General features: G+C 39.4%; 2 protein-coding genes across 6 annotated transcripts; one reads left to right on the plus strand and one right to left on the minus strand.

The window, feature by feature from the left end:
- Window positions 1-374: 374 nt before the first annotated feature.
- On the minus strand, window positions 375-12,975 carry calcrlb (calcitonin receptor-like b). Of its 2 annotated transcripts, XM_047355619.1 has the most exons (13): window positions 12,828-12,975; window positions 7,431-7,503; window positions 5,174-5,321; window positions 4,800-4,907; window positions 3,443-3,552; window positions 3,262-3,356; window positions 3,064-3,181; window positions 2,822-2,975; window positions 2,677-2,737; window positions 2,528-2,594; window positions 1,435-1,653; window positions 1,272-1,313; window positions 375-739 (listed from the first exon to the last, which is right to left on the minus strand). In XM_047355619.1, the coding sequence occupies exons 2-13, from the start codon at window positions 7,479-7,481 to the stop codon at window positions 533-535; spliced, it is 1,380 nt and encodes a 459-aa protein (XP_047211575.1). In that variant the 5' UTR covers window positions 7,482-7,503; window positions 12,828-12,975; the 3' UTR covers window positions 375-532. The 2 variants fall into 2 exon arrangements, with proteins under 2 accessions (XP_047211575.1, XP_047211576.1); XM_047355620.1 differs by lacking the exon at window positions 7,431-7,503.
- Window positions 12,976-14,568: 1,593 nt separating this feature from the next.
- zswim2 (zinc finger, SWIM-type containing 2) lies at window positions 14,569-24,536 on the plus strand. Of its 4 annotated transcripts, none has more exons than XM_047355560.1 (10): window positions 14,569-14,685; window positions 16,505-16,693; window positions 16,764-16,840; window positions 17,161-17,201; window positions 17,469-17,703; window positions 17,882-18,133; window positions 18,413-18,497; window positions 18,589-18,656; window positions 18,725-18,884; window positions 24,125-24,536. In XM_047355560.1, the coding sequence occupies exons 2-10, from the start codon at window positions 16,544-16,546 to the stop codon at window positions 24,527-24,529; spliced, it is 1,473 nt and encodes a 490-aa protein (XP_047211516.1). In that variant the 5' UTR covers window positions 14,569-14,685; window positions 16,505-16,543; the 3' UTR covers window positions 24,530-24,536. The 4 variants fall into 4 exon arrangements, with proteins under 4 accessions (XP_047211516.1, XP_047211519.1, XP_047211517.1 ...); XM_047355561.1 differs by lacking the exon at window positions 14,569-14,685 and adding an exon at window positions 15,208-15,630; XM_047355562.1 differs by lacking the exon at window positions 14,569-14,685 and having other exon boundaries at window positions 16,552-16,693; window positions 17,320-17,703.
- The last annotated feature ends 143 nt before the right edge of the window (window positions 24,537-24,679 follow it).

Raw genomic sequence — 24,679 nt, forward strand, 5'->3', positions numbered from 1 at the left:
CACACAGTTCACTTATATTTGTTTCACTTAATCACTATATTTTGCCTCCATGTGTGCAACCCATAAGAGCTAATACTCCTAGTTTGGTCAAGTCTGCTAAAATATGCAAAGCAGATGCACCCAAATGCTTTGTTACCTTTTTTGCATGGCCCTTTGTAATAATTTCATTACTTAAACGTTTTTTATTTATATCAGTTCTGTTAAAATATTCAGAGATCAATACTTTCATTACAACAGGACAGCTTCCTGTTAACCAAGAACTCTTGCAGTCATTGCGGTTTTGCTGTGTTCATTGATGAAGTAAGCCAGAGCTTGGGTATCTTTGATAATGACGTCTCTCCTAGCTTCCACAAGATGAAAAACGAGTAGACTCCTGATTATTTATTTATTTATTTATTTATGTTGCTCATGTCTGACAGGTCTATTTTTCAAGAGAGCTAGTTCTGAGCTAGTTGTCTTGACCAAGTCCAAAACTCAAAGAAAGCTCCTCTCTTTGAAAAGTTTAAGAGTTGAATGTTAACTCTTTTTTTTTTTACACATAAGGGCTTTCTGATCTGAATATGTCCGAGTAGCTCTTGCCGTTTATGTGCTCGGTGTGGCTTTCGATACTATAGCAGCGATGGACTTCGGTGAGCGACGATGCCACGTAATAGGCTGAGCGGAAAAACTCGGGGTTGGCAAAAGTACCGGCAGACTGCATCCGCAGTAGATTCCATTGTCTCCTGAGAACAGTCTGAACCTAGAAAGAGGAGAAGAACATGTACTGTTCACTTTTTGTTTTGTTTTACTTTACCTTGAATTGTAAATTCTGTTTTTTTAATATTCTCACACATTTAGCTACTATACTATATATCCATCCAAATAACTTTGTTTAGATATTTTACAAATAGATGCTGTGCATATAAGTTGATTTGAAATATGAGGGACTGTACAAAAATCTGGTGGAATTGGCTGCGCTTTTGGGAATTAATATCTTTCCCAACTGGCATTAGATCATTAACGGAATTTGGCTGTATTAAAATCAGTTAGGGGTGATTTGGGTTGCTTACAGGCATCAAGGCCCATCAAGCTTATAAAATGTTACAGTTTCAATTGTTTTCTGTAATAGTGTTATTAATGTTTAAGGGTTTAGGGTCTAGGGTCATATGTGGATTTAAAAACTTTAGCTATTTTTGGTAGACTAATTAGGTAGCCTTTTGTTTTGCATAACCTGAAAATGAATTTCTTGAGCTATAAAAACAGGACGTGTCTGAGTTAAGGTCGCTACTCACCTCCCCATTGAAGAAGCAGAATATCGTAGAAACCAGAAGACCCTACATTTCAATAAAAAGTAAAAAATTAAACAAAGTTAAATGAAATTAAATAATACATCATGCAATAAATTATAAAGCAAACTACCAGGTATCTTCTGAAGGAGCTCCTGTTTGCACTCACCTGGTAATGCATGAGGATGTTCATGATGTATAAATAGATCTCATAAATCCAGTGATCATGGGGCTTGTACGAAAGCAGGACGTACTGGATGCCCAGCAGGGGGATGAGGATGAGGGTGGCCCTCACGGCCCTCATATAGAGACTGGATTCAGCCTGATGTGTCACTCGCAGTTTGGTGATGATAACCCGAATGATGTTTAGAAGGAAGAAGAAATTCACCTGAAGTCAAGAAAATCCAGATAGGACATCAACAGACTAAGAGCATAATATAGAGAATATTATTGCAATTTTTAATTTCACTAGCTTCAAAGGAAATGTGCCATATTTAAAATGCCAAAGTGCCACAGTTGTCCCAAAACAGGCTGCTATCTAGTTATTGTAAAAACAAAAAATGCCTGGTTGCTAATTTAATAAGCAGATTTCTTTCAAATTTATCCACAATACAGTCTACGAGATAAAACAAAACGGACAAAAAAATCCATCCAGCTCAAAGATTCCAAAGTTCCCTTTGTCTTTTAAAAACACAGTCATCATAATCATAGTCTGACCTGATAGAAGCATGTAGGAAACTTTATATGTTTATGTTTGTGATGGTATTAGAGAACGGGTAGCATTTGCATTTCTCTAATAGTAAGCTTTGTTTTTTTTTGCCTCCCTCACCAACCTGGGCATGGTGACAAGAAAAACATAGGTCCTCATCCAATCCTGCTTCTTGCAGTAATGGCTGCTCTAAATGGTATCATTATACCTCTATTGTTAGATATGGCCACGTTACAGCAATGAGCTGTTTAATTACAAATTTCTGACTTATGAGAATCCATGCTTTACTGGCATGTTCCCTTGTCTTTTCCAAGGTTTTCAAAGGTTATTTCATAACATGGGATTTTCTGATTAGTTGGTTAAAATTTTCAGCTTCAAATTATGCTTCTAAAATAAAACATGAATTCATCTTAAGACCATTCGCACATCTTTACCACGGTGGTGATGAATCAAATCAAATAAAAATCTTAAAAATTGGCCTGATTAATCTGCAAACGGATCAATCGGTTACTTTATCAAAACCAAATCTGGTTTACCCAGTAGAAACACTTACCACTAAGGCAGCGCAGATGGGACCATGAATTATGTACAGCAAGGAAGTAGCCGAGCTGAACCAGCATCTATAAAGGTGTGGAACAGACTGCCAGTTAACAAAATATCTGATATACTTATTAATGTTTAAGGTGGATCAGAAAAACTCACTTGTCATTGTAGTAGCATGTACGTGCTATTGAATATATTACAGCTGGCACAAGAGGGAAACCTGTGAAATGTTAAAACTTTATTAACTTTGGTGTACAATGACAGCAATAAGAGCATTTTTTAGGCAAAGTTATTCGGTACTCACCCCATCCTAAAAGATAATACCACATAAGATGCTGTTTCTCTGCAAACACAGCCACAACAATCAGAGTGTGCAGGTAGATGCCCTCACAAAGCATCCAGAAGTAGTTACAACCCATTGTGTACATTTGGATGAATGCGAGAAGCTTACAGCTTCCCTGTATGGAAAAAAGAACAGAAACTTCAATACCATTCTGCGTATGAAATTATGATATTTATTTTCATCATAAAGGAAAACCAATCTACCTGACTACTCAGCGAATTCTCCTTATTCACACAGAACCATGTCACAGTAATCACTGAGTTTAGGACAAATGAAAGGAAAAGATTTTTGTGAAGTGTTATCCTCTCGCAGCTCAAAGTTCTGAGGAAATCAGAAAACAGACTTTAGATACATCTTCCACCCTGTGAGCCCTGATTTACCCCTGATTTAAGGCAACTTACTTAAAATAGAAGAATATTCCTAATGAAATGAGGAGCGATATGAGGGACAGTCCATGACCAATCATGACCAAATAGAAGTGGGTCATTGCTGCAGACTAAAAAAAAAGATTGATTTATTAAAGCAGCTACAGTGACAACGAAGATATAACAGGTGTCCCCGTTGTCCTTGTCTTTGACCTACCGTCCAGGTCGTAACGTTATGTTTGCAGCTATTAAAGTCTGTCCACGTTCTATTGCTCACTGGGTTTCGTCCCCACTCGCCGCTCTCTGTGCACACTTTTACTGCCATTGCTGCACACACATGGAAAAACAGTACACAACTTTTTTAGTCAGTTAACTGTAAATACCACTGGCTCTGGAACGTTAACAAGAAAATTCTTTGGATCAAATCAGATGAGACTACAACAATGTTTTCTTGTGACAATTTATGAAACAGTCATAAAAGTGTATGTTCATATGGATGTAACTTGAATGTATACTTTTACCGGGCATATAACTTCAAACTTTGGTTGATAAAGTTGTTTGCTTTCACTTTTATTGAAATAATAAGGTTCAACCACTGGGTTAAACTTGAATTTAAGATTACTTTTAAATGTTTAAAGTAAAGGTAAAACAAAGACACCCTTATTTTAAAGCAGGGGTTCCCAAAGTGGGGGTCGGGACCCCCTGGGCGGTTGTCAGATGTTTTTCAAAATCATGGAGATGTGACCGCTGAGCTGTATGGAGGGTCAAAAGGGACACATTAAATAAAATAATTTATCATGAAATAAAGAAATGTAGCAATGAATGTCCCAATAAATAATTTATGATGAAATCAAATATTTAAATGCTATTTAAAAAATACAGTCATTGACAAATACATATAATTATTTAACTCTGTATTTTATAAATAAACATAGTTTGGAAACCCCTGTTTTAACGGATACTTTTTCTAGTGGTTGATAAAGTGATGAGTATTAGATCATCTAAAATTATGGGAGTGTGAAATAAATTTTGATCCATTGGACCTGAGAAGTCATTACCCTAGTGTGTCTTAGCATGGCATAATGAGTAGTAACAGCTAGCTTAGCTCCTTCCATTGATCTCAGTCATTGAATTGTATATTTCAAGTTTCAATAGTCCTCTGATTTGAGTTATTTTTTTTCTTTTTCATCATTATGTTTTATTTACAGAAATACAGCTAGCAAATGACTACATAGCCTTACCAGGAAATACAGTTACCCTAGTTCCTTTCTCTCGATCTCCAGTATAAAGCTATTCTTAAACATATAATATTTACGTATTTTTGTACATACTGTACTGTGATGGGTATGTGAATTGTTTGGTTTGCATGGATTTAGAATGTCTATACTGAACACTAAAGGATATTAGCGGTGTCGCCAAGGTTGAGCGACGTGCTACAGGCAGTTTGCACCACTTACACAAAAAAAACCTACAGAAGCCAACAAGAAATCATCAGTCTTCTATCGTTCTTAATTTTCATTACTTTTCTTGCAAAGTTAACTAAAATAACGTTTTACATGATTAGAGAAGTTCACCTTGTGTGTCAAAATCATGCCAGTAGTCTGGACAACTCTGTTGTTTCACTCCAGGTTCTGTGTCTTCCCAGCACAGCCATCCATCCCATGTTGTGTTGCACACTGGTCCTGATTCAAAAACAGCAACAACAATGTTTTAAGGCTAGATGCATTAAACTTCTGTTTTTCTTTTAACTTTTTATATATTTTTTGGGATGAAAGTGTTAAAAAGATTAAGAAAGTCTGTCACTTTGGGCTCAATATTTATAGATTTTGTTCCATCTGATTCTTTAATTTCATTGCTGTCCAAATTCCTTTGCAAATGAGTTCCATTAGAATTTTTATTTTATTATCTTGAAATTTCTAAACACAAATGTAGCATTTCCATTGCTCACCAGCGGTTTTCATTTTGCGATGAGATTCTGTTACGATCCTCTGAAAACACTGAAACTGGGCCGTGGCAATCCGGTTGAGCATCCACTGGGGATCGCTAAGGTGAGCCCGGTGCTTGTTGTCATCCTCGGATGCTGCGTCCGCCAAAAGCTGAGATTAGCAAAGATCAGAAACCAGATATGGTAAATATGTCATGGACAATGTGATAAACTAGAGCCAAAGTAGAAGTAAAACATATTGTTGCTTTAAATCAACCACACAGCTTCTCAAAACTGTCAAAAAAATGTAAAGAAAACTATTCAACAACACTATTAGCATAATGAGCATTCAGCTACTGGGTTAAATGTTAAAAATGACGGCTGAAGTTCTGATAAAAAGATGCAATGAAAAGTATGTTGAAAAACCAACAAGAAAACATGTTTTTATCATATATGGCTTATTTAGGTTTAAACTTTTTAAAGATTTGACATTCTTAAAAATGTTCGTTTTTCATTTGGAAGGCTACACAGTGTTTTTAGCTTTTGGTTGCATTAGTTTATAGTCTACATTGTGACATTGCCAGGTATGGGTGATTTTTTTTTTGCAATAGTTGATGTCTGTAGACTGTATTCACTGGAAAACAGGCGTAATGAATGTGTGTGGATACCTAAACTACTCTAAGAGGAAGTACTTCTGACTGCCAAAATCAGTCATGCTACCTGCTTGAAATGTTTGTAATGTTTAAAGTGAAATGAAGAATTGTTTCTGAAGAATGGCAGAATATTTTTCTGTCCTGGATCCATATGTGCTAAATATGTGTTTACAGTATGGAAATAGTTTTTCCTAAATATGTTTAGTTTCTGAATTATTGCAGAATTGTTGTTATTCCTCCCTAAAAAAACGTCTGCAACCATTTCTTTTCCGAAATATGAGCAGTAAAGGAGTCCTGAGTGCCTGAAGAATAACAGAACATTTTTAATAATAATAATAATTAATAATTTAGACTATTGATCTCAGTCTTCTGTACAAAGTTTTTTGGTGATAATAAATATTCCTTTGGAAGAATGGTGAAACAACCTTCTGAACTCCTTGGTGCTGTAAAAAAATGTTGCAGAGGTATGGCAGAACTGTATTCTTTACATCTGTAGAGTACTGGAGTTCTCTGTGCTGAAAAATAATACGTTCCAAAAGAATAGTGGAAATTCTTTCCTGAAATTTGTTGCACACTGGAATCCTCAGTACTGAAATACATGTTCAGGCGGAATTCGTAAGTTGTTTCCTTGAGTCTTGAGTTTTGTGAAGTTCTGGAGCGATTGGTTTTTAAGAAAAATATCCCAGAAGAAAGAAAATCTATGGAGTAGCACAGTACTTAGTACTGAAAAAGAAGTTGCAGGGAAATAGCAGAACTTTTCTTTTTTTTCCTAAAGATTGGCTGAACTTTTTCCTATAATATTTTGACACCCTAGGCCAACTCCGAAATGATGTACACCCAGACCACCAATCAGTCAGCCCCCATCCCAAACCCTATCAATATCCTCAACGAAGGACAGTTGCTCCCCACCACCCAGGAGCCAGAGTGGGCCCCCATCCACTCAAGGCGCCAACCCAGACCAACCAATGCCAGCCCAATAAACTTTGCACCACTGCATCTACCCCCACCACCACAGATCAGTACTTACGTATGCGCAGCCGGCCCAAGGATAGAGACCCTGGGGCCAGCAACCCCACACCCCTTGGCCCCAACGCCACGGTGATAGGGCCATTACCCCCCTCCACCACTAAGTGATATATTTCATTACTAGATCCCAGATCCAAACAAATTCCTCCTTATGGTTTCTGTTAGCAGAAATTCTCTCCATAGAAACACAATCCGATAATAAATGGTAGAACATTTTTCTGAATTCTGTAGAGTATCAGAGCCTAGTCTAGTCAAACAAATGTTCCTAAAGAGGAGCAGTGCCTAAAAGCAGGATATTGAATCTCATTGTGCCACATTTATTTATAAATGTTGCTGTTTGTGCTTGGAGAAATACAGTGACTGTAAGGTGGTAAAAATCTTCAGTCACAACAGATTAAAGTAAGTGTTTAGTTCTTTAGATTGAAAGATTTTAATTTAAGAACATGTACTTTTTGTGAAAAGGAAATCAGATTAATTTATTTATTAATGTAGTAGAAATATTATCATTTATGATTTCTGTCAGATACACCAGATGAGATGTGACTTTTGCATCCATTGAAACTAATTTGAAATGAGAGAGGAGACAATAAACCCTTGACTACCTTGTTGAGAGAGAAGAGCGCCAGCAGAGACACAATGCTGCTGAGATCCATCCTCTGATCCTCTGTGTGTGTTCTAGGAAAAAAAAAAAAGTGACTCTTCACGACACCAAACCGATCCAACTAAAATTAAATCAAAGTTTTCCCCGATAGCTTGTTGCATTTCATTTGGAGTTATTTTTAGTTGGTCCAGAGGAACAGATAAAAGTTTCAGCATTTTGCAAATAAAAGTTCTTCCTGAGCAGCTGCTGAGTTGATCCAGCTTGTTGACACGAGCTCCATTTCTGCTCTGTCACACTGATTACATGACCCTTTTAGAAATCATTTAAATCAAGCTCTTCATGCCAGGTTGGTTCCTGTTTTTTCTATTGCCGCCTGATGGGTTTTGCAATATTTCCCTCAACTCTAATGTTTCTGTTAGTATGCTTCTGTTAGCATTCTCCAGCTATTCCATTTGCTAAAATCATAATAGATCACGTTTATCTTAACCAGAGATCATGTAAACAGAAGAGACAATGAAACTATGTTTACAGAGTGGTGCTTTAAATATGTAAACGGCAGATCTCTCTCTTTTTGTTCGGGATGTCAGGGTCACAGATTGAGCCTTTGCTTCCTCCGCTCCCCTGTTTCCTTCCTGCATGCAGCATTATGCCTGCTGAGCAAGTTTAACCAAGGTTTACCATTTCAAAAGCAGTGGGAGCACCATCAGCTATGGTGGGGATAGTAAACAAAAAACGTCTTGGAAAACTGTTCCAAAACATACTTCTGATGGCAGAGTCAGCAGAAAAATGGTTTAGGGATTTCATGTCCTGGTGCAGCTAAAAGAATGAACATCAGACACATTTAAACATGCAGTTGTCATGGAAACATAAACTTTTTGTGCTATCAGAAAACGTGTGCTTTTGGTTTCACATTTCAAGTATCAGGAAATAAATTTTTTTTTACCAAAATCTACAATCATTGAAGTAAAAAAAAGACAATTCCACGTCTTCCAGAACCACCATCATCATTAACATCATAACTTTGTATCCTATGTGTCTATCTGATTTTACTGTATGACATAGTTAGATAGCTGAAAAGTTATTTTTCTGATGTTTTCCCACATTGGCATTGTGCTATTACACACCTGTATGCTCCATAGCTGCAAACTGCTAAAAGTCCCGCTTCTATAGAGATAATCACACTGCTGATCACCCGATTGATTTGCAGGAACAATTGCTTCTGGAAGGTCACTGCTAATGACTTTCAACTCTGGCGTTGGGCTTTAAACCTCTTACTTTGCCTCTTAAATCAGCCTAATTATGTATCTTCCTGTCTGCATTTTTATAACATAATCAAAAGCCTATGAAGGTCATTGCTGATGTCTTTCCATGTTGGCACTGTTACACAACAGGTTACATATAATTAAAGAGGGAAAGTAGCAGATATGTAACACACTGCTGATGACCAGATTGAATGGCACTAACTATAGCCTTTTTATTGTCATTGCTTTTATCTTTCCATCCTGGTATTGTATGACACACCTGCTACTTTCCCTATTAGATCCTGGTAGAGACCAGCTTATTTTAATTGTGTGTGTACATTTAAATGTTTGACACTATTTTAGCAGAAAATATGGATTTTGATGGTCCTTAGAATATTAAGATTACAGGCAAAACACCAAAGACGATTTCCCAGCAAATCAGATATAGCTGTTGGACTTTGGCATAAAAAAACACCTCAGAAAGTTGCTGACTGGTCTAAACATTTTAGTCCGGGAAAGTCGTACATTTTAAAAGGGAAACTGGGTTTTAACAATGTAGAAACCAGCGCTGTGAATCCGCATAAGGAATCTGAGGTTTACAACACAGAGGCTGTGTGAAACCTCAGGAATAAATTGCTTTTAAAATGCCAACACAAAAAGTGTAAATAAATTGGAAAAACTAAAGAAAAGAGTTTGTGAAATCTTCTTTAATATTTAATTTGAAAAATGCCATTTCTGGTGAGGAACAGATTCTAACATAAGCATTTTTATTCCTACTTAAAATGGCTAAAATCATCCACAGGTTTATCCCTTTAAGTCGAGGACATTCAAAACAACCGGCAACATCCCAGGTCTGGCTGTCCAAGCTAGTTTCTTATGAGAGCAGACCGCAAGATGCTTAAAAAAGGTCACTTCACCAGAACATTGGGCAAGATTGGCATATACTAAGCAACCCATTCCAGAAAAAGAGCCTCACATCAACAGTGAAGCATGGAGGTGGACATGTCATGCTTTGGGGATGCTTTGCTGCAGAAGGACCTGGCCAGCTCACCGTCACATAATTCTCTGTGTAAAATGTGAGACCATGTGTGAAAAATGAAAGCTGCAGCAGAACTGGTCCCTTCAACAGGACAATGACCCAAAACACACCAGTAAGTCCACCAAGGATTGGCTGAGAATTAGGAAATGCAAAGTCCTAGGACAAGCTGTAAAGCATTCACACTGCTCTAAGTGCACTAAACAAACTTTAAATCAGTACTCTCTTGACTGCTCCTTATTCAGCAGATTAGATAATACTTTAGCTTTGTGAGAAGTGTTTTACACCAAAACCTGCTCCTTTCACATACTAGCTGACCTTCTCTTCTGTTCAGTTTTCAGGAGATCAGCGGACAGTTTTGCCATTATCTGCTATTTGCTATTTTTGGACCAAAGGAAAAGGGATCAGGAGTCAGATTGCAGCTTCAGTTACTACAGCTAGAAACCACTAATTAGTGGGTGTAGTGACAGACTCAGACCTGAACCTTCAGAGGCACAAAAATACAATCACTAAGTCAACCTTCTATCACCTGAAGAACATTTCCAGGATTAAAGGACTAATGTTTCAGCTGGATCTAGAAAAACTCATCTATGTGTTTATCTTTAGTTGAATTGGTTACTGCAACAGTGTCCTCACAGGTCTGTCAAACAAGTCGACCAGACAGCTGCAGCTGATCCAGAACACGGCTGCCCGCGTCTTCAGTAAAACTAAGAAAGTAGAGCACATCACCTCAGTTCTAAAGTCCTGCCACTGGCTCTCTGAACCTCAGGGAATGGACTTTAAAATAATTCTGTTAGTTTATAAGTTACTGAATGGTTTAGCACCAAAATACGTTAAAGATCTACAGGTCCTTCTCAAAATATTAGCATATTGTGATAAATTTCATTATTTTCCATAATGTCATGATGAAAATGTAACATTCCTATATTTTAGATTCATTGCACACTAACTGAAATATTTCAGGTCTTTTATTGTCTTAATACAGATGATTTTGGCATACAGCTCATGAAAACCCAAAATTCCTATCTCACAAAATTAGCATATCATTAAAAGGGTCTCTAAACGAGCTATGAACCTAATCATCTGAATCAACGAGTTAACTCTAAACACCTGCAAAAGATTCCTGAGGCCTTTAAAACTCCCAGCCTGGTTCATCACTCAAAACCCCAATCATGGGTAAGACTGCCGACCTGACTGCTGTCCAGAAGGCCACTATTGACACCCTCAAGCAAGAGGGTAAGACACAGAAAGAAATTTCTGAACGAATAGGCTGTTCCCAGAGTGCTGTATCAAGGCACCTCAGTGGGAAGTCTGTGGGAAGGAAAAAGTGTGGCAGAAAACGCTGCACAACGAGAAGAGGTGACCGGACCCTGAGGAAGATTGTGGAGAAGGGCCGATTCCAGACTTTGGGGGACCTGCGGAAGCAGTGGACTGAGTCTGGAGTAGAAACATCCAGAGCCACCATGCACAGGCGTGTGCAGGAAATGGGCTACAGGTGCCGCATTCCCCAGGTCAAGCCACTTTTGAACCAGAAACAGCGGCAGAAGCGCCTGACCTGGGCTACAGAGAAGCAGCACTGGACTGTTGCTCAGTGGTCCAAAGTACTTTTTTCAGATGAAAGCAAATTCTGCATGTCATTCGGAAATCAAGGTGCCAGAGTCTGGAGGAAGACTGGGGAGAAGGAAATGCCAAAATGCCAGAAGTCCAGTGTCAAGTACCCACAGTCAGTGATGGTCTGGGGTGCCGTGTCAGCTGCTGGTGTTGGTCCACTGTGTTTTATCAAGGGCAGGGTCAATGCAGCTAGCTATCAGGAGATTTTGGAGCACTTCATGCTTCCATCTGCTGAAAAGCTTTATGGAGATGAAGATTTCATTTTTCAGCACGACCTGGCACCTGCTCACAGTGCCAAAACCACTGGTAAATGGTTTACTGACCATGGTATCACTGTGCTCAATTGGCCTGCCACCTCTCCTGACCTGAACCCCATAGAGAATCTGTGGGATATTGTGAAGAGAACGTTGAGAGACTCAAGACCCAACACTCTGGATGAGCTAAAGGCCGCTATCGAAGCATCCTGGGCCTCCATAAGACCTCAGCAGTGCCACAGGCTGATTGCCTCCATGCCACGCCGCATTGAAGCAGTCATTTCTGCCAAAGGATTCCCGACCAAGTATTGAGTGCATAACTGTACATGATTATTTGAAGGTTGACGTTTTTTGTATTAAAAGCACTTTTCTTTTATTGGTCGGATGAAATATGCTAATTTTGTGAGATAGGAATTTTGGGTTTTCATGAGCTGTATGCCACAATCATCCGTATTAAGACAATAAAAGACCTGAAATATTTCAGTTAGTGTGCAATGAATCTAAAATATATGAATGTTAAATTTTCATCATTACATTATGGAAAATAATGAACTTTATCACAATATGCTAATATTTTGAGAAGGACCTGTATTTGAACTATTAACTAAAACATTAGTAATTTTAGTCTGTTGTCCAACTTTTATTTACATTCATTTATTATGCTGATGCTGAGTACTTTTTTCTGTTTTCTCATGTTTCTTTCTTGTAAAGCACTTTGAATTGTCTTGTCGCTAAAATGTGCTGTAAAAATTCACTTACCTTGCCTATCTATAATGTCTATGCTCATTTTTTACATTTCAGAAGGTTTTTTTCTATTGACTTTAGCTTCTTTCTCATGAAATGCAGATTTGTTTCTAATTCCTCCTTAATGTCCTCTACAAATCAGTGGTTACCTTATTCCTGGTGTGCAACACAAACCCCCGACACACCCAAACACAATGAGTTGAGCATCTTAAAGGCTTCTAAAGACATCACTGTTGTTTGTGGCTCTAAAGCTAACAATTTGCAACCTTTTCCATCAGAGGTAGTTATTAAAAGCACACTGGTGCTGGAACTCTCTCATTCCCACTGGGTTTGGCATGTGGACAGCTTTTACTTGTTAAGTGTGAAAAACATCTAGGGATTTCAACCAGATAAACTGCAAAGCCACACTACAAAAACCTTCGTCTCCCTACTTTCCACTATTATTCAATGCAACATAAAAAAAACGTCATAGACTCAAAATCTGCTCTGAGATTTTCTTTAAAGGATCTTACCTTTGCAGAAGTTAAAGGAAAACGTTTTGCAGGAGCTAAGGGTAATCCTGAATTCGGAGCGTTTATCTCAAGAGAAGAACGGTGCCTTTTTTATGTCCTCAGAGGTTGTTCTCCAGGGTATGTGCTGAGCAGCGAAGGTAGAGGCGACACTGAGCTGAACTGAACTGATTAAAACCAAATGAGGATGTCCATGACATCACATGTTTGCCTTTACAGAGGGATGTCCCAGGAGACATCCCAAAGCATTTTCTCTGGGATGCTTTTGTAGGATTTCCATTCTTGTGTGCAAATGTTTGCCACTTTACAGAATTCATCTGTTTTTGCTTTTTTTTTTGTCACACTTAAATGTTTCAAATTGTAATATCAGACAACAAACAACCGCAGTAAACACAGCGAGCAGTGTTTTAAATTATGCTTTAATTTATCAAGAGAAGAAACATAACAGAACAAAATAAATATTTCTTTGTTTTTTTTTCCCAGTTTGACTGGAATAAGAAGAATAACTGCAGAGAAGAGTTTCAGCAGTAATTGTCGATGATCATTTGTAAAACACGGTGAAGGTTTTGTCATGCTAGGGGCTGCATTTCAGTGTGAAAAATGTCTAGAAATCATATGATTGACAGCAGATTAAATCTTTAACATGAAGATGCTTTAAAACTACATGAAAAATGACCTTTTTTTTGCTGCCTGAAAATGTTTTTTTTTTCTGTTCTTTATCTGAATGAGCCCAAACCCACAAAACCTTTATAAATTGTAAAAGAAAAACCCAAAGAAAAAAACTATTTATTATCTGAGAAGTGCATTGCAGTACATTAGTTTCATTGTTGAAAGACCCACTTGTGCCCAAGCTTCCTCTCCCTGGATGATTTTGCTTCATTGTTTGCCCATAATGTTCTTTCCTCATGACGTCATATTTTGTGAAGCACATCAGTTCTTCCTAGAGTGAAACACCCAGACAATATAATGCTGCCACCACCGCTCTTCACTCTCAGGAGGATGTTCTCAGTTTTGCAAGCTTCAATATCAATCCTCAGGTGTCATTCTGCTTACCTCAAGTGTTGCGAATTAGCCATCAGAAGCTTACAAAGCAATGACATTATCATCTAGGCTGAGTAATGTTAATGTATGTAAACTCGTGACTTTAAATACAAAACATTTAAATATAGTTTCTCCTTTTTATTCTAGCACTTAGCAAATGGAAATGATTTTGTTCATCCTCACTGACTGAAAATAGGAAAAAGTGTGGTCTGACAGTATCAAACAGCGAGAAAAACATGAATATTTATTAAATATCTGATTTCAATTGCAATTGATATTAAAGAAGTGCAGGACAAATATAATAAAATAATAATAATAACAACTATTAGTATAATTAAGTAACTAGCCAATGATCAGTCAGTCAGTTAATCAATCATTAAGTCAACTAGTCAAGCAATCAGTCAATTGGGCAGACAATAACCCAATTTTAGAAAAGACAAATGACATGGTGTGAGGAAATATGTATTTTAAGTCAATTTAATTTTATATTGGGATCAGGAAAGTATTTTTCAGCTGAATTCGGATTAAATTTTCTTCTTGTTTGTTTAGTATTTATTTATTTATGTTTAATATTTCAAATAACGAAACACATTTTTACTATTAGTTTTGTTCCCAAAACAGCTGCCTAAAATGGATCCAACTGGAAAGCTTCCATTTCTGAGAAATACCGCCCTCTGCTGGTCAAACACAGCATAGTCCCTCCCGTTACCATGGCTACAGGAACTCCTAGGGGTTGGAGTGTAAAGTTGCTTCGTCTTGGCGTCGTGGTGTTACCGTGAAAACAGGAGGCTAATTTCTGGGACGTTTGTGGCTAAAAAAGGTGGGTTTGTCGATTTGAATATCCAATGTGTGAGCTTGAACCGTTTTAGTGCATAGGTGTTGGTAAATTAGTCAGTGACGTCGTTTACCGCATTTCTATTTGTTGTTTTGTATATTGCTGGAGAGAAAATAGTCATAAATGGTCCAATTTATCCATAAATTGGATCAAAATTAGACATAATTAGAAGCCAATAGGAGGCGGATGAGGAGCTGGTGCTGTTTCCAGGCTTCATACGTAGTTGAAACTACCAAAAAAGTAGGGTGGGTTTTTTAGTATTGAAGAAGTGTAAAATATACGCAAAAGAGAGAATTTCAGAAATCATTTATCAACAATCAGGACTACTTTAGAAGATTACAAGAACCTCAAAATTCTTGGAAGGAAAAATGTGACATAAAATCCAAGACTTTTACAGTGTTGTGTGCATAAACTGTAAAATGCCTGAAGATGCAGATTTCCTTTAAATCCACGAAGTTGTTCCTGAGAGCTGCTTTACGTCTGTGTTGCATGGAGGGATTACTTTCTGGCAGCTGTGAAGAGGTGTTCCAGGCCAGGAAAACGGCTCTGCGTTCCACGTTTCGTCTGCATTCCTTGTGTTTGCATCAGAAACGCCATGTTTATGTCACCCTTATAGTTTTCTACTGGGTTATTGTCCTGGGACTGGGTTGACCACGCCATATTTTACTCCTGTTGCCATGGAACCCCCTTTCTGGGGTGTTTGGGATCGTTGTCTTGTTGGAACCTCCATTTTAGATTATTTTCTCTTCAGCGTAAGGCAAGATGACCTCTATATGTGTTTTGATTTATTCAAACTGATCCATGATCCCTGCTGGGTTTTAAAATCGGCCCAACACCGTGATAGCTAAACAAACATACAAAAGCACCAAAAAGATAATATAGAAGAAAAAAAAACACAATTTAGGAGGATCAGGAACTAAGGAAACACAGGTAAGTTGTTAATTAAGTACCAAAACACCAAATAAAAAAATAGAAAAAGCCTAAAATTCTAAAAATGGAACAACCTAAATACACAAAAATAAAAAAGTATATTAAAAATAATAAGTTAGTGAATTACTACAATAGAAATAATAGAAAAAAAATATCTTCAGGAGGAGCATTACACATGAAAGAGAAAGGAGGCCTTGCTATACTAGTAAACTACGCAGATACACGATTTCAGCCACAAGCTGATTGATCTGGTCAGTGATGTTCAGCTGGTGGACATTTAGGGAAATGCTCAGTGGAAAGGTAGTGCAGCTAAGAGATGTTTCCTTTTCTCTCTAAATGTTTTAGTGACTTAAAACACAATGCTCTCTTCTAAATCCTTTTTTCTTCTTTTAATATATTTTTTTACTCAATTTTGGTTTGTAAATTAGGATTCATACACTTTTGATCCAGAAGTGGAATCTGTGGGGAGAAAAAAAACGTGTTTTTTTTGTTGTAATTTTGCATGTTTTTTTTAAACTTTTACTTTGCTCTGGCCATTTCATTTTGCGACCCTTTCTCACCTGATCTTGGTTTTTATAAAGGTTTACAAGAACTGTTTTTCTTGTATTGTTCCAGGAAAATAAAAAGAAGAATCTGTTTATGCCAAAGACAGACACTGCTGCCAATCAGAGCACTAGTTGATGTTTTTGTACTGGAAAGCAGCCACTATCGTGTTACAGATGCCTTCTTTCCTGATTTCTATACAGTTCCACCAACTTGGCCTTTATTTCAGTTTTCCATCAGATACACTTCTATTGCAATTATTTCCCACAATACTTTGATTTACAGCATCAGCCCTGTATTTATTGGCAGTAATTCATATCTTTCACCTCAGGTTTTTGCTCGACAAATATCCGTTCGGGTCAGTGACAGGATGTCCAGGAAAACCACCTGGAGGAACACGGCCAGTGACGCCGTGAGCCTCCATCAGGACCAAGCCCTCAGCACGACCATGTTACTGCTCAGGTCCTTTGGCCCGGCTGCGTTTCTGCTGAGAGAGGACGGAGAGACGCGGAGCTTTAAGGTCAGTCACTCTGGAACAATCATTCATGCTGCTCATAGATCAGGATCCAGCATGTTCTCCTGTTGTCCAGGTGTGCCTGGGCGAGCCGCATACATGCACCTGTCCTGCGTTCACCAAGGAGCAGCAGCCGTGCAAACACATCTGCTGGTATCAGTAGCACACACAGGAACAAAGAGCTACAATGATGTATTTTATGTTTGCATGCCTTTGGTTGTCCTGATGCAAATTGATTCAGATGTGTCCAGGTTGTGGATTTAGAGTAAATTCAATTTTTATTGATCTTTTATTCGCCTCTTTGTGCTATTAACATCCATCCATTCTATCTGCTCATGCACTGGAAACCTACCAGTTTGCTGGAATTGGATGTGGAAAATAATTTGGTCCTGCTTTATATTGATGATTTGAATCCAACTGGATTGAAACTGGTTTCAGTTTTGTCTATCAACCAACAATCTTTCTCATTCTAGGCTTTTTCTGCGGAAGTTCAGGCTACCCAGAGAGCACGAGTGTAAGCATTTTTTAAAGTTTTGTGTCAATCTGTTTGTAAGATCTGATAAACCACCTCATGGTCCTGATGGTGTAGTTCTCTCTCTCTAACCACTCAACAACCCTGTGCCGTTTTCCAGAACTGACCACTTGAGTCACTGCTTTTTAATTCTGTGCAGCCCTCAGTTTCAGCCCAGTTGTGTAAAGTTTGTTGACAGTTTGAAAGCAGTGACCCATCCCGCTGTGTATCCTGCCGTCGACACGTTTGTTAAAAATACTCCTGCCGCAGATGCATTTCAGCTCGGGTTATCGGAGCGACAGCTGTTGGAGGTGCTCCAGGGTTTACACCTGGCTGAAGCCCGCCGGACGGAGCTCGACGCCTCTGCTGCTGCTGGGAACCCCGGCCGAAACGTTCCAGGCCAGGAGGTTGGAAGCGTCTGCCGGAAAGTGATTCAGGCCCAGGATGTGTGTCCGATCTGTCAGGAGGGGCTGCTGCTGAAAAAACAGCCTGTGTCTTACTGCAGGTGGGTTTGGGTCGGAGCTGTTTCTGTCGACCAGAACATGACCCCATAAATGTTTAGTAACCCCACCTCTGCACATCCAGATGTAATATACAGGAAACCTCCAGCTCTGCGTCGGATATAATAACAATTATATTCAGCTTTCCTGACAGATTTCCTGCACTCCGTCTGTCCCTGCAAGGTTCAGCTGCGGTAACAGCGTGCACATCTCCTGCATGAAGATGTGGGCCGACCACCAGAGGCTGTCAGACAGTCAGGAGATGCTGAAGTGCCCCCTGTGCAGGGAGGACTTTAGTTCCCTGAAGCTGCTCCAGGAGCAGGTGAAGAATGCAGCCAAGCTCTTCACCGCTGCAGAAAGAGAGAAACCAGACAGACACCTGGGAGTGCTCTGCTGCAGCTGCCGAGTCTGCCCCATCACTGGGACCTGTTTCAAGTAAGTTAGATGGAAAAACCACGATGAGTGCAAAGTGCAAAACCAATTTTCTGGGTGCAGATACAGTTATGGGTGTAAAAGCTGAAGAATAAGGTTGGATGGTGTTGAAAGCAGATGTTTTGTGTAGAAAAAAACCTTGCATTATGTTTTCCTTCTGTTGTCACTAATACCCTCAATTTTAAATGATCAAAACAAATAGGTACTTTTCTTTTTCTTAGCTATAGCTTCAGCCTTCTTTTCAAACAAAAGAAAAACAATCTGATTACATCTCTTTTGAAGATGCACCATCTGCAGTTCTTTGTATCTGTGTGAGAACTGCACGAGGAAAGGCTGCCACTCACAACATCCACTTGCTTTAAGAGCAGTAAGGCACTGAGATCAAATCTGCTATAAATATCAACAGCTGCTGCAACTTAAAGAGGTTTTAAACGAGACAAACTCTTTGTTTCAAACAGACAAGAAAAGAAAAGTGGATTCTTGTGGCTGCAGGCTCCACCGGAGATCCAAAACCACAAGATGAAAGGTATGTTTAGGGATCAGTCACTTCCTGCACCGATCACATGACCACTTCATGTTTCTGCTTCTCCTCAGCACTGTTGCAGAGTTTTTTGCAGACAGCGTGTTAGAGGGTCTGCCAGCAGTCAAAGTGAGGTCAGGCTCTCTGCTGCTGAATGAGGGGATGCAGTGTCGGATCTGCCTGGAGAGTTTTAGACTGGGTCAACAGGTCCGAACTTTGCCCTGTCATCACAAGGTAATTGCAGACTTCCTGCAAGCACTACAAATAAACGTACATTGACATACCGCTTAAACTTTTTCATGTTTTGTCACAATACTACCACAATACAATTTCAACAAAAAAAATTAACTAGGGTATGCATTAGTTAGCATCCCCTTTTATTCTAACATCTGTAATGACAGTCCAGTCCAGCCTATTCAGTTTGCCACAAGCCGTGCAGGGACACAGCAAGCATGCGGGAGAAAGTGCTCTGGTCACATGAAACAAAAATGGACCTTTTTGGCCCAAATGCAAAACATTGTGAGTGAAAGAAAGTATTGATTTTGTCACGAATGAAAAATGTTCATGACATTTTCCGTCCTCGATTTGATTTTCCTGTTGAAAACTAGCCGGAAACTGAATAAAATCTAATCCTGAATGACTGGAACTCTGACAGAAAGGACCGACAACTAATAAAAACATGACAAAAATGTTAGAAAAAGATGAAATCCAATCAGATCTTATTTCACTCGTATGCGTCGTCTTCCGCTTATCCGGGACCAGGTCACAGGGGCAGCAGATTCCGTGGAGTCGCCCAGACGTCCCTCTCCCCAGACACCTCCTTCAGCTCCTCCAGGGGGAGCCCAAGGCGTTCCCAGGCCAGCCGAGAGACATAGTCCCTCCAGGGTGTCCTGGGCCTCCTCTCGGTGGGATGTGCATGGAACACTTCTCGAGGGACGCGTCTAGGGGGCAACCGGAACAGATGCCTGAGCCACCTCAACTGACTCCTCTCGAAGTGGAGGAGCAGCGGCTCTACTCTGAGCTCCTCTCTGATTGCCGAGCTTCTCAACCTATCTCAAAGGAAGTTCCCGGCACCCTGCAGAGGAAGCTCATTACAGCCGCTTGTATCCATGATCTCGACCCAAACCTCATGCCCATAGGTGAGGGTAGGTCCGTGGACCGACTGGTAAATCGAAAGCGGCTCAGCTCTCTCTTCAACACAACAGACCGGCACGGCGTCCTCATTACTGCGGCAGCCGCATCAGTTCGTCTGTTGACCTTCTGCTCCGTTCTCCCCTCACTCGTGAACAAAACCCGGGATACTTGAACTCCTCCATTTGATACAGGAACTCCCCTCCAGCCTGGAGAGGGCAGAGAACCATGGCCTCGGACTTGGAGAAGCTGATCCTCATCACAGCCTCTTCAGCTGCGAACTGCCCCAGGGCATGCTGTGGGTCTTGGCTTGAGGGAGCCAGCTGGAACACATCATCTGCAATAAGAGACGAAATCCGCTGGTCCCCAAACCAGACACCCTCCACTGGGGGAGATCTCATTTTAGTCGTGTCAAAATGCGAAGCTGAAAAAACGCCCAGTGGGATGTAATCTTCTTGAACAGTAGGAAGAGAATGAACTGAAATATTTAGCAGCAACATGGTTTTGTAGTTAAAAGTGTCAATATTTATTATTATTTGCTGCTATTGTTCAGGTAGAACAGGTTGGATAGCATCGTTGCATTTAGACATTTAAAAAAAAAAGATCTGGTTACTTTAGTGTTTGAGATGAAAAATGCAGACTTAAAGCTCCAGATTGTTGCACAGCATTCCCAGTTTTTAAATGAATCAATAATGCTGTGTGTTTCAAAAGGAATATACATCCTACTTTTTGGTTTTTTAAAAGCAAATTAAATATTTTACAAACACATCATTTAAGAGAATTAAAATGATAAGATTATAATAAAAAATATGAAACATTTATGATAAAATGATTGTTAAGAAAATGAAAGTTGGACTGAAAACGTAACTAATAATGTTTAGATGGTCCAGTCAAAGGCCACTCTAAACAAATAAGTTTTTAATCTTGATTTGAAGCAACTTAAGGTTTCAGCACTTTTACAGTTTTCTGGGAGTTTTTTCCAGATTAGTGGATCATAAGAACTAAAAGCTGCTTCTCCATGTTTGGTTCTGGTTCTGGGTATGCAGAGTAGATTTGAGCCAGCAAGAAGTCTGTAATGTATTTTGGTGCTAAGCCATTCAGTGATTTATAGACTATCTTTATAGACTATTTTAAAGTCTATTCTCTGAGCTACAGGGAGCCAGTGTAGGGACTTTAGAACCGGGTTGATGTGCTCCACTTTCTAAGTTCTAGTGAGGACGCGGGCAGCAGCGTTCTGGATCAACTGCAGCTGTCTGATTGACTTTTTAGGCAGAGCTGTGAAGACACCGTTGCAGTAATCAATTCTACTAAAGATGAACACATGAATTAGATTTTCAAGGTCCTGCTGAGACATTAGACCTTTAATCCTGGAGATGTTCTTTAGGTGATAGAAGGCCGACCTTGTTGCTATATTTATGTGCCTCTGAAGGTTCAGGTCTGAGTCCATCACTACACCCAGGTATCCAGCCTGATTGGTGGTTTCTAGTTGTATTAACTGAAGCTGTGTTGTACATCCATGCATTGATTTCTTCTGAGCATTTACCCAGCGCTTGAATGGGTTTATAGTCACCTGGTCACATCGTCACGTATAGCTGTGTGTCGTCTGCATAGTTATGATAATTTATGTTGTTGTTTATTAAAATCTGAGTTAGGGGAAGCATGTAGATATTGAACAGGAGGGGCCCTAAGATGGACACTTGGGGAACGCCACATGTGATTTTTGTGCTCTCTGATGTAAAGTTACCTACTGACACAAAAAAGTCCCTGTCCTTCAAGTAGGATTTAAACTAATTGAGTGCTGTACCAGAAAGGCCGACCCAGTTTTCCAGGCGCTCTAATAAAATAGAGTGATCAACAGTGTCGAATGCTGCGATAAGGTCCAATAATACCAGCACTGTGGTTCTTCCACAGTCTGCATTTATACGGATGTCACTGAACACCTTGACAAGAGCGGTCTCTGTACTGTGGTGAGGAGGAAGCCTGACTGGAAGACATCGAAGCGGTTGGTCGTTGTTAGGAAGTTGTTTAACTGCTGAAACACAGCTTTTTCAATAATCTTACTGATGAAGGGGAGGTTTGATATAGGCCTGTAGTTCTGTAGTAGCAGCTTGTCCAAGTTGCTCTTTTTCAATAGAGGTTTGATAATTGCTGTTTTCAGGGCCTGGGGGGAAACACCTGACAAAAGGGACGTGTTTATTATTTGTGTTAAATCAGATGTTATTACAGGCAAAGCTTTCTTAAGGAAAGCTGTGTATAAAACACCGAGACAGCAGGAAGAAGAGCTTAGTTGGTGTACGATTTCTTCTAAGTTTTTGTAGTTTATTTGGTGAAATTGGGAAATTTTGTCATAATCAGTTCTAGTTGGAGACAACTTTGGTACTGGAGTTGATGTGGATGTGCTGACTGCCCCTTTGATCTTTTGGGTTTTTTCAGTAAAGAATTTAGCAAATTCATTGTAGGCCCTGGTAGAGTGGAGTTCAGATGCTACAGTTACAGGAGGGTTTGTTAACCTGTCGACTGTGGCAAATAATGTACGAGCATTGTTAATATTTTTGCTGATGATCTCAGAAAAGAAAGATTATCTTGCATTTTTCAGTTGTAGGTTATATCTGTATAGTCTCTCTTTATAGATAATATAGTGAACCTGGAGTCCAGTCTTTCGCCACCTGCGTTCAGATTTTCAACACTCCTTTTTTTCACTTCTGACTGGTGGAGCACTTCTCCATGGAGACATTTTCTTCCCAGAAACGACTTTCACTGTAATTGGAACAATTGAATCAATGATGTCTGAGATTTTAGAATGAAAGTTATCTACCAGCTCATCTACAGTGTTACAGGGCAAAGTGGAGGTAGAAGAGTAAATCTGGTTAAAGGTTTCAGCAGCACCGTCCTTAAAGATGTGTTTTCTTATCATGTCTCTTTGGCAAACTGAGTCATTGCAGATGATGCTTTCAAAAATAACAGAAAAGTGGTCAGATAGAGCAACATCAGTTACAGACACCTTGAAAATGTTTAGACCCTTAGTGATGATAAAGTCCAAAATATGTCCCTGTTTGCACGTTTGCTGTTTAACATGTTGAGTCAAACCAACATTTCTAAGAGTGTCACATAGATCTATTGCACTTCTGTCTTCAGGATTGTCCATGTGAATGTGGAAGTTCCCACAATAATTAAACAGTCATAATCAACAGATAAAAACTCATTAAAATGACTGATAAAGTTTGTTTTGGACTTAGGGGGCCTGTAAATATTCAAGAACATTGTTCGGAACGGGCTCTTTACCTGGAGAGCCAAATATTCAAGTGTGAAATTTGCCCCGAAATACTTTTTTACAATTTAGTAAATCTTTAAACAAAGTGGCCCCCCCTCCACCTTTTCTTTACTGTCTGCTCTCACAAAGAAAATTGTAGTTTGGAGGAGTCGACTCTATCAGAATGGGATGTTCATTAAATTCATGTAACCATGTTTCTATTAAAAACATAACATCAAGATCGTGGTCAGTAATGAAGTCATTGATTAAAAAGGATTTTCCTGACAGAGATCTAATGTTTAATAAAGCCAGTTTATATGACTTAGTTGCTGATATTAATTCTGTGTCTGGTTGAACCTGACAGTTTATGGCTTTCGTTGATTGTTTATTACTATCTCTTATCCTTTTGGCTTTGTTCTTTCTGTCACCTATAAGCACAGAGATTTTACAACTATCTCCTATTAGGGGCCCAAGTTTTTCCTGGAAATGATCATTTATGATAGTTACCACTGGGGCCCAGACTGTGTCAAAGAGAAGTGATTTGAAGGTCCTGATTTGAAGGAGATAGATTAGGAGGTGGTGGGGCTCTGCAGCTTTTGGAAGATGTTGGTTTAGTAGCAGGACCTCGTCCACGGGGGGTGTTGAATGGAGAAGATGTCAGAGTCATTAGGGTCCTAATCTAAAAAAACTTATTTCATGTTATGTTGTCAGTGAAATCCAGTAAAGCAAGAACTGGGCTCAGTGGAGATGATAGAGTTCTGTGCGGTCTGGGTCGGGTCTGGGTTGTGGGGGTTTAATGGGAGGGTCGGGGTTTGGGGGTAGGGGGGTTTAACAGGGGGGTCCTCTTCTCTGGAATTTGGTGGGGAGACCTTTTTTGATGAACTCTCTCTCTCAGCCAACTGCCTGTTTATCTCTAAAGAAGAATGGGCAAACATTTCTTATATTATTTTCCGTCCACTGGTTTACTTTGTGTTGGTCTTACACATATAATCCCTGTAAAATAAGTTTGGGTGTAATATGACAAATGTGAAGATGTTCTGAAGGTTTTAATACATTTGTAAGGCACTTATATTTGGTCATCTCTCCCATTCAGTTTCACATGGACTGCGTGGACCAGATCCTCCTGAGGTCAAACTCATGTCCCTTGGATGGATATGTCATATTCAGCCAGAAGACAACTGATAGGAACACATCTCCTAAGTCCATCTGTACCAAGAAGCAGGAAATTGACTTAAAGGACCTGTTTGTTCCTGGGATACCATTGCACGCTCAAAGTGCTAGACCCTCTCCTGCATGTGGAGCTCTTAACTTGGAGGTACTACTGGATACCTTGCCTTTTAGTCATCCAATACAGAAGTCTTGCGCAAGTTCCGCCAAAAAGACACGAGACAACAAGGCTGCAAGGCGAACTAAAGTGCACCTGAAAGACATGAACGAGGTAAAAGCAGCCACCTTGGAGCTGAGGATGACTGGAGTTTCAATAAACACTCAAATGTAAAGGCTTACGTGGAATTCCATTCGTAAATCTGTCACTTAATCCACTTTACTACAAGTTTGTTTAATTCATATTAATTAAACAAACTTGTAGTGCACTATTAGTTTTGCACTATAAGCAAACTAATAGTGCTTCAACAAAACAACTCAGAAA

Source organism: Girardinichthys multiradiatus, chromosome 24, assembly GCF_021462225.1.
Source record: "Girardinichthys multiradiatus isolate DD_20200921_A chromosome 24, DD_fGirMul_XY1, whole genome shotgun sequence".
NCBI lineage: Eukaryota > Metazoa > Chordata > Actinopteri > Cyprinodontiformes > Goodeidae > Girardinichthys > Girardinichthys multiradiatus.